Here is a 9,466-nt window from a genome sequence, read left to right as displayed (position 1 = left end):
CATGGTTGGTTGTTTTCTCTCTTCAGCCTGTTTTTGATAGCATAATCTGCACATATTGGTATGGATTATGTGACGTTGCACCAAACCGAATTATGTCAACTCAAAGTAGTATTGATTTGATCACCAGGATAAGTGATTTTTCTTTTCTGCATTCAGCTTGGGCATGGTGATGGTGATTTGGGTGGGATTTGTCTGGTTGATGTTATCCTGTTATCCTGTTATCCAGGTGTTGCTTAGTTTGCATGGTTGACATATTGACACCATGACCATGCTGCTAGGCCTGTCGGCCCTCACTAGAGAGCCCCCTCAATTTAACTCTCCACTATGGTGATATCCCTACAATTCCATTTTTGTTCAAAAACACGATGACCCTCAAGAAATCAATGAATGAAGGAGCATCTCCCAATCTCTGTTTAAAAAAAATGTTTCTTTTCCCCCTTCAGATTGTGCTTACAGTTTTTCTACTTCAGTTAGGCTGCATAAATTCATACTTTAGTGTTGGCATTTTTGTTTGAGAAAGAGCTTAGTTGTATCCCAATTTTGAGAGTGGTTTTGCTTCTCTCTCTCTTTCCTTTTTGGCAGAAAATCCAAAGGTTGGAATCTTCACTACTTAGTCTATAGTTTTGGTAGCATTAATCAACTGAAACATCATCAATGACATCAACTCTTTTGGTTAATTGTGTCTATAATTACATAAAATAATTGAATCTGAAGAAGAAATGTTAACATCTTAAGTATATGTATCAACATAATAGAAGTAGTGGGATTTGGGTCCTCCAAATCAACCTCAAATAAAGTTGGAAGTTGGAACCACATCATTGTCAGAAAGGAGTGGATCAAGGGATGTAGGCTCCAGAATTACAATGCCAATGTCAATATTTTTTGTTGGTTGATTCATGGAATGCAACCTATTTTCATTAAGAGAAGACGATGCTGGGGCATTGAATCCACACAGATCTAGAAGCGACTCTGAATTTAGACGTGGGTTAGTAGTCCACAGAAGGACCCATCAGCGTGGGCATCTGCATCTGCATCTGCAACATTTAACTTCAAAATCAGCTCCAAAAGAGAGTCACTGTAGCGTGTGGTTTTGTTCATTTGCGTGGGTAGTTTGGTCACCCTGTCCCCCAACTTTTGTGGTACGAAGAATAAGAACTGGGAGAATTAGGTAGGCCATGTTCCAAAGGTTTACGGAGCATGCATGCAAGTTTGGCAGACCCACGAAATATAACCGTTACAAACAGTAGGGTTAGGAGGAGGGAGAGGCGTGGCAATGGAAAGAAAGAGAAAGGTGGTCAAAACTCAGCACCCAAAAGAAAATTGTGAGAGTAGAAAACTACAGAAGAGATGGAATGGGGAATAGCTTTTTATTGGGGGTGGTGTGTACATTAAAAAGTGAATGAATTTGGGTACTTGTTTTTATTGGAGATGGGTGATGGCTATTGGCAAGTTCCACACCTTAATTAACTACGTTCTCTCCCTCTCTCTCTCTCTCCCTCTCCCTTTCTTTGTGGGCCTCTTTTCTCTGTCTTTTCACGTCACCACTCCCCCACCATTCCGCCATATTACCATTATTATTATTATTATTCTTTCTTCGTTTTTCCTTTATCAAATTCCTCCCAATCCACCCATGTTCACCACCACCCACGAGCCCACGAGCCCCATGTGTGGGTAGTGGGTAGTGGGTAGTGGTTGCTGCTTCACTTCACTCCTCTCTTGTCTTTTGACGGCGCTCCTCATGCAACATGCAAGCACTACTCTGAAACCATTTTTGTATTAAGACCATACATTAATTGTAATATGATAAATTCTTATATTAAGATTTTAGGTTTTCCTTAAAGTTTTGGAGTTCGAAAAGGCAAGTCAGTGGCTGGAATAGCGAAAGTGTACGTGGGCAATCTCGGGGGGAGGTTGAATGATTTCAAAACTTTGAAAAACAAAACACAGACATTGAGAGAGAGAGAAAGAGAGATGCGTCATCAAACTAATGGGATGCCGTTAGAAAGGTGAACCCATCACGTGATGCTTGCATTTGGCCTCTGTCTTCAATGGTATACGTGGACCTATTCTACAGCCGGCACGTTTGTTTTTACAATAAACTCCCCCAAGTCTCGTCATATTTTACTTTAAACCTTCCCTGGGTTTTAGTTGGCTAATTTCATTCACCTCTTCTCGAATTTCGACCCAATATATTTACCCCCAAGAAATGAATAAATGAAATTAATCATTTTATATAAAGAATTTGAAGAACAATTTCAAAGGAATTAAGATTCTTCTTCTCTCAAAATAATAGAAAATAAATTTAAAATCAATAAATTATTTTAATTTTTTTAATACAAATATACAAATTTCTTAATTATTTTAATTTTATTTTACTTTTTTTTTTATCATTTTTTTCCTTTCTTAATTCTTTTCAAGAATCAAATGTAACCAAGGAAAATAGTTTTTTTATATGGATTCTATTATGAAAAATAAAATCAAATATAATCAAAATTAAAAATTTATACAATTTAAAATTATTTAATTTTAATATAATAGAGAAAAATAAATTAAATAAATTTTAAAAAATATATAAAAATAATTTATTATTATTATTTTTTCTTTTTATTTATTTATTTATTTTCACTTTAACCCTCTATTTTATTTTCTTCCTATTTTCCCTCAAATATTCCAAAACCCAACATATTTATTTTATTTTATTTTATTTTTCTTAAAAAAAAAAGCCTTATTTACATTCATCAACTTTTGTTACAATTTACAGTTACGTTCAACAAAATAAGTTAAATGTCTTCGCTAGGTCAAACTTTGAATGGTAGTTGGGTCAAACCCCAAAATGTCCACTCCCGCTGCCACTCCGGCCACCTACACTTCCATTCCGATCTCCGGCGCTGACGTCATTTCCCGATCTTTCCACAACCTCTCCGCTGCTGTATCATCTCGTCGCCCATGGCCGGAGTTCGTTGCGGCCGACGTGTTCCACCGCCCGGATTCGTTAACCGTTGCCGGCGAGCGAGTCCGCAAGAATGCGAGCTACTTTCGCATCAACTACGGCATATTGGTACTTGGCAGTGCGATGATTTCCCTCGTCGGCACCCCAATATCGCTGATGGTATGGGTTTTGACGTTGGGGATGTGGTTGATCTTCTACTTCTTCAGGGAAGATCCGCTGTTCGTTGGCGGCCGGCAAGTGAGCGACCGGCTGGTTCTGCTGTGCTTGGTTTTGGCTTCGGTTATGGCGGTTTGGTTCACTGGTGTGCTTGAGAATCTGGTGGTGGGAGTTGGGATTGGGCTTCTTGTATGTTGTGTTCATGGGGTTTTCAGGAACCCATTGGAAGATGACGAAGCAGGACTACGGGAGAGCGCTCTCACTCATTAACCAATCCTTTTTTGCCTGTGAATTTCCTTTTGACTTGTGAGGGTTGAGATTCATGAATTGCAGCTTTGATGGGATGTGAGAATTTGGTTTTGTGGACTTGGGGTAGAGGTGTTGAGTGATTCAATTGTGTAAGTGAAAGCCCGAATGGTGGTGGCAGGCCGTTGTTGCTTTGAGGTATTCAAGTTTGGCTACATAGGAGATTTTCAGTGGATGATTGTGAGCTGTTTTGATGCCTGTGATGAGGGTTTGTGAAGCTTTAGTCATTGTTGTTTTTATGTTGTCAAGGGGTTTGTTGATTTGTATTTCCCACTCTTTTTATTCCAGACTGAATTCTTTGCCCTTAACTTCCTTGATCAATAGGATTAGTTGAGTAGATCTCAGTGAAGAATTAATCCAACACCTAAAACCAAAAGCAAGTTCTGATCACCTCTCTGTGTTTTAGCCACATGTCATAGTAAAGCAGGTACCATTCATTGAAATGGGGCCTTACATCAACCCAGAAGGAGAAATGAAGTGTGCTTGATTTTCTTTCTTTGAATGGATTTGTCTAGTTTTCTCCCTTTCTCCTAACTTGGCTGCATGGATAGACTGGTTCTTCACCTAAGCACATTTATTAGGAGAAAGGGACTTTCTAACTGAAAGTCTGAAACCACTGTGATTCAAATGTCTGATTAACTTGATTAATGTCAAATTATTCAAGTCTAGTGCTGTGTTGAGTAAAAGAGAAAGCTGCACAACTGATTGTTAATTGATAATTATATAATGATTACAGTGTGAGCAAAACTGAGCCCCCCATGTATAAGACTGATTGTTCAGTGAGAAGCGAAAATCATATTTTACTCCGTAATCTTACTAACTTTGCCAATGTTTCCTGAGCAGCCAAGGTTAGGGCATGGTTATGGCCCAGCATTACTGTCCTGATACTGATACAAGTTCTGCAGAGATCCTCCCCGCTATCAAAATGTCCACCTCTCAACAGCAACTTTGCTCTGGTCTCCAGCAATGTAGCCTTCAACAGTGTCACATCCTGCCATACATACTCATCCACCCTTTGACTAGACTGTACTTTTTTCTTCCAGCAAAGTGAGCCATGGCACCAGTCCTGTATCTGAGACACAAATGATTTCTCTACTTCCTCAAGCACATTTGTGCATACCTTCAGGAGCTCCAAAGCTGAGTTGCACCGGGAGAAAGTGGTGAAGGCCCTAATTGCTAGAGGGAGAGCAGTCTTCTTGATGAATAACACCATGTCAATTGCCTTTAGTTGGACCAGTGGAGGCTCGGATTTAAAGCCAAATACAAGGAAGGCAGAAGCCCATAGGTGGTCTGAATTTACCAAAGGGTTTCCAATTTTCCTTACACCTAAGACTGTTGCCCTGGCTGCAGGTAGACCCTCTTTCCTTCTGGCAAATATCTGAGTTATGGAGTGGAACTCAATCCAAATTCCAGGCTGTCTGTTAGCTCTTCGGGCCAATCCTAGTTTAACGAGAAGAAGGGCTGAATCCTCTTCGCTTTTCCAAGTTTGTGATGAGAAGGAACAACCAGAGCAGCAACGGAGTGCCAAACTCAGGCACTTGGTCCACTTCCTCAACCGGTTTCCAGTGGTTGGTATATGATTTGCTGCAGTGGCAAGTAAATTCGCTGAAACGGGTGCAGTGGCAAACCAAGCACCAACAAGAAGCATTCTAGAGGCAAGGAGGTTCCTTTTCCCATTTGTTTGTTGTAAAACAGAGAAGCAAAATCCCAGAACTTTCATTAGAAAAGGATTGTTTCTGCAGAATTGTTGGTCAAGAATGCTTAAATTAGAGCAATTAGAACCTTCATTCAATGGGACCTGGTTCACAGCTTCAAAGAGAACAGATGGGGAAATTGCTAGTTCAGAAAGCAGTGATCCAATCACCCACAAACCAAAGCTAGACCTTCCCAATTTCTCATCGAATTTCATGAGAAAATCTAGCTCCTCAGCTGGATAGTCTTTCTTCCTTTTCCCTCTAATCAAAATCATTGCATCAGACAAGGACAATGGTGGAAGATGCATAATGTCAAAATTCATTACCTTGGAAAGCCTGGTGGTGACAATCACATGGGACCCTCCGGTGTTCCTGGGGATTAGATCATGTAGATCCTTCCCTTCCCACCATTCTTTCTCGGTCTCAAGGTTGTCGATAATCAGCAAATAAGGCATGTCCCGGAACAGCTCCCTCTTAACTCTCTTGAATGCTTCAAATTCCTGCTCCTCAAAACTTCTGATCCTCCCTCTTTCCTTCTCAGCATCAGCACTGACATCCAATCCCAGATTTAGTGATAGGTTCAATATACTCTGCCTAAAATACCGAGCTTCTCCTCCAACCCACAAAACCATCTTGTATCTTTGGGAATACCTGTAAGCAAACTCCAATGCAAGCTCCGTTTTTCCAACACCAGGACCTCCATTAATGCAGATCACGCTGCTACCAAAGCTCTTATAGTTTCCACTTTTTGATTTCTTGTATTTTGGCCTCTTCAATGAGCTTCTTCCAACTACTGGTTCAACCCAAGCCTCTAAAGTTGGTTCCTTGCACTTACCCACCTCTAAATTAATATACTTCTCTCCTCTAGTTGTGCCTGCATCGCTTTCCTCATCTGCAAAACCATCACATTGCCCAGTTGCTCCTCCTTTAACAATCGGCACAGAACCATCTTGCTCCAGACAATCCCCACTTTCAAAGAAGGCAGTTTCCATTTCCATCATCTCCTTCTCTCTTCCTACAAAAAATCTGTTTCTTGGGAAAGGTAACTCCTCAAATCCTTCCACCTCCTTCTCGGCGACACTTCTCCTTCCAAGCTTTGCCCTTAAAATCCCAGCAGCTTTAGATACACAGCTTCTCCAGTTCCCCTCGCTGGCTTCCAGCTTGAATTCATGAGACTTCATCAATCTTTCAATTGCTTCTTTGCATTCTTTGTCAATTGAATTGTGGTTGAGAAGACTCATGATCTCAGCAGGGTCTGTGCCAAAGAAGAAGGGGATCAAGTTCTTCTTCTGAGCAAAGAATCTGATTTCCTCTAGGCTGTGATGGTTGAGGAAGGTAGAACTAGTGACAACCACAATGCCATGCGTCACTGAGCAGATGACACGATCAGCAATCTCATGACTTTGATTATCTGAATACTTTGCTCTATCTGCAATAAAGCAAGCAATTCCCTGGAGCTCGAGCTCTGATTTAAGCCACTTACAAATGCGCACCAAGTTGGGATTCTGGCCATGGAAGCCTATGTAAACGTCACAGCTCCTGAGTTTTGCATTAGAAGCCGGAGAAACAGAGCCTTTTGCAAAGGAAATTCGAGGGACTGGGAATGAGAAGGAGATTCTAGGAGGAGCCGGGTCTGGAACTGGGACGCAGGTCACAAATTTGAGTTTTGGGTCAGTTGGGTCATCAGAAAAATCATTTCTCTCTGGCGGGGGAGTGTAGGAACAGCTTGGGATGTCATCAGACTGGGAACCACAGTATGATATGGGCGGAGACGGGTGGGTAACTGGAGTTGGGTTCTCCTGGAGATTGGGGATTTGAGCTCTTGGAGATATGTATGGTGACTGCAGAGCAGAAACAAATGCTGATGATGGTGGAGAGATGAGTGATGGAGAGTTGTATGGTGATGGTTCAGCTGAGGTTTTTATGTTTGGAGATATGAGGGGAGCTAGAAACTCCTTACCTGGTTTGCAGCTAGAGCTTGCTATCTTGATGGTGAGGGACTTGGTTGGATCACCAGAATCAGAGAAATCAACAGCTGGGAGTTTCTTAGGAAGTTCAGCAGATAGTGGTGCTTCTTCATCCATGACCATCAATGAATCCACCAAGCCTGGTGAAGATCTCAATATGTATTTTCGTTCTAGAAAATGCAGAAGAAATTCAAATTTTACAAAGGTTCTCTAGTACAAAATTCCCCCTCGGTTATACTTCACTGCTATCAAAGACTGGAAGTTGATAAAGCCCATCCATTATCTGTCTAAGATGTCTTTGACAACAACTATTTTTGACAGAGGGGATCAGAAAATTAGCCAGAGCTCACTGCGGATTCTTTGCTCTAATCCATGCTGCCAGATACAATTAAGTGGTTGACACTGACAAAGGACTGCCCATAAGATGAATGCAACAGTGAGGCTAAAACAGAAATGTGCATGTGATACTTATCAATCATCTCCATTTTGTGGGCCTCTCTCAGTCAAAAGCAGACCTGGTTTTACTTCTGCCGCTGGAGTTGATGCAGACCAGGGATGGAAGAGCAACATAAGATGACAAACTTAGTGTTTATAATCTTCTTGGCGCATTAAAGAATCAAATCAATCATCAAGCTTTGTACCTGAAACAATGGAGGATATAAATCCAACTTAGATATAAAATTACCCAAAAGAAAAAAAAAAAAAAAAATCTTTGTTCTTTGATCTACTACGAATCAAAGACAAACAAAGGTGCCACTGATCATTATAGAAACAACCCAAGGCACATGGTGTGAATCAACAGTTACTCAGAATGATTCAGTTTACTTACCCTAACTTGGTTTCATTTGGGGCAAAGAAGAAGAGGGAGAGGGCTTCTGTAGCTGCAACCCCCAGACAATTCATATTTCTCTCTCTTGCTCTAATAAACAAGCTGTACAGAGGGGGGAATCTGAATGGATGGGTTGGATCTGTAAGGTTTTGAACATAAAATATTGAACTAGTGCTTAAAAAGAAGTTGCAGAGAGTGAATGGTGTAATATTCTATAGTTTTAATTTAGCATTTTGTCTGGGGTTAGGACTATATCTTTTTGTTTTATGTGCTGTACATTTTAATGCCTCTATTCTTAATCTAACATGGGGGTTCTCTCTCACTTGTTACAGAAGCCAAGATTGGTCAGAAGAACTCAGAGAAAAGGGGCATTGGGAGGGGAACCATAACTCAGACCTGTTGGTAATGGGCATGTTAGGCCTTCACATTGCATTGCATGTAAAAACAAAGACTATTATATATTGCAATGGCGGGGTTGCTCTCTGAATGTGTACTCATCTGACAGGGTTGAAACTATTTGCACTGGAAATTGGACCATAGACCAGTCCAACTGAGGACTGAAACAATAATTATTCATCTCCCGAGGAAAGACCAACTAAAATGGCAACTTCACCCACTACAACCCCTTTCAAATTTTGGAGAAAGTATCCCACTTGGCAACTCTTTCATATTGGTGCCACCCCCCCTCCCAAGTAATTTAATTTAATGCCTTGGTGGTGGGTTTTTCTCTGCTTACGTGCATACATGCTCAATTCTAAGTTGAGCTGACCCAGCAATCCTTTTAATTGGAGATTCCTGAGTCAGCATGAGCTCTTGTCAATTGTTTAAGTCTTGATATGCTGCAAATGACTTGAGTGGTCCGCTGAGCTGTTGGGTGTTTGTACAATACAATTACAAAGGTACTAGTCAATGGGCTCAGCACCCTCCACCTTATTGCTTCTGGCCGGCAGCATCGTGGCTTGTCTGATGAAAATGGGGTATGTTTTAATGGTTTGCATAACACCCAATTTAATGACATTGTCCCTCATCCAAAGCCCTTCAAAGTCTTTTAAGTACTATCATAGGCTCCCTTTGAATGCACTTCCACCAGTGTCTGGACATGGCAAACGGTGTGGCGCTGTGTTTAGTGATCCCATACTAATGCCCAAGATACCCTTACAGTTCACCATGGACCCATAAGATCATTTGCACTGAATCATGGATCCCATGCTATATATATGCATATATTTATCACCTCTATCTGTACTAGTATAGTATCTTTTTCTCTATATGATTAGGCCAAGCTGGAAAGCCGTGCTGACTCATTTAATGTGTCAGCAGGAGGAGGCTTTGAGCCCTGAGTTCACTTTCCTAGCTCCTTTTTATTAGCATTCTAACAAGGTCTCCTTTCTTCTCTTTCCTTTAGTCTTCCTTTTTTGGGCATTATATTAATTTTCCTCCTTTCTACCTGGCTGTCTGCAGATGGGTAGATTTTGCAGCTGAATTCAACTGATTTTAATTTTGAATTCAGCTTGTATCATGTTAGGCTGGAGTCCTATATCTACGGCTTTTAAGCCAAAAAGGA

The 9,466-nt window shown here is 40.9% G+C and overlaps 2 protein-coding genes across 3 annotated transcripts; one reads left to right on the top strand and one right to left on the bottom strand.

Moving 5' to 3' along the window:
- The first annotated feature begins 2,760 nt into the window (after positions 1–2,760).
- On the top strand, positions 2,761–3,914 carry LOC117909527 (PRA1 family protein G2-like). Its single transcript, XM_034823568.1, has one exon. The coding sequence runs from the start codon at positions 2,810–2,812 to the stop codon at positions 3,374–3,376; it is 567 nt and encodes a 188-aa protein (XP_034679459.1). The 5' UTR covers positions 2,761–2,809; the 3' UTR covers positions 3,377–3,914.
- Positions 3,915–4,093: 179 nt separating this feature from the next.
- Positions 4,094–8,009, bottom strand: LOC117909525. Of its 2 annotated transcripts, XM_034823567.1 has the most exons (3): positions 7,903–8,009; positions 7,589–7,714; positions 4,094–7,486 (listed from the first exon to the last, which is right to left on the bottom strand). In XM_034823567.1, exon 3 carries the CDS (start codon positions 7,194–7,196, stop codon positions 4,206–4,208), a length of 2,991 nt encoding a protein of 996 aa, XP_034679458.1. In that variant the 5' UTR covers positions 7,197–7,486; positions 7,589–7,714; positions 7,903–8,009; the 3' UTR covers positions 4,094–4,205. The 2 variants fall into 2 exon arrangements, with proteins under 2 accessions (XP_034679458.1, XP_034679457.1); XM_034823566.1 differs by having other exon boundaries at positions 4,094–7,714.
- Positions 8,010–9,466: the final 1,457 nt, after the last annotated feature.

The sequence above is a fragment of the Vitis riparia genome, chromosome 19 (genome assembly GCF_004353265.1).
Source record: "Vitis riparia cultivar Riparia Gloire de Montpellier isolate 1030 chromosome 19, EGFV_Vit.rip_1.0, whole genome shotgun sequence".
NCBI lineage: Eukaryota > Viridiplantae > Streptophyta > Magnoliopsida > Vitales > Vitaceae > Vitis > Vitis riparia.
Note: the sequence above shows the minus strand (reverse complement) of the source record. Positions and strands in the feature narration are given on the sequence as shown.

Bases quoted from the DNA above. Each gene is read 5' to 3' on its own strand.
- LOC117909527 (XM_034823568.1), top strand. From the start codon at position 2,810: ATGGTAGTTGGGTCAAACCCCAAAATGTCCACTCCCGCTGCCACTCCG.
- LOC117909525 (XM_034823566.1), bottom strand. From the start codon at position 7,196: ATGGTCATGGATGAAGAAGCACCACTATCTGCTGAACTTCCTAAGAAA.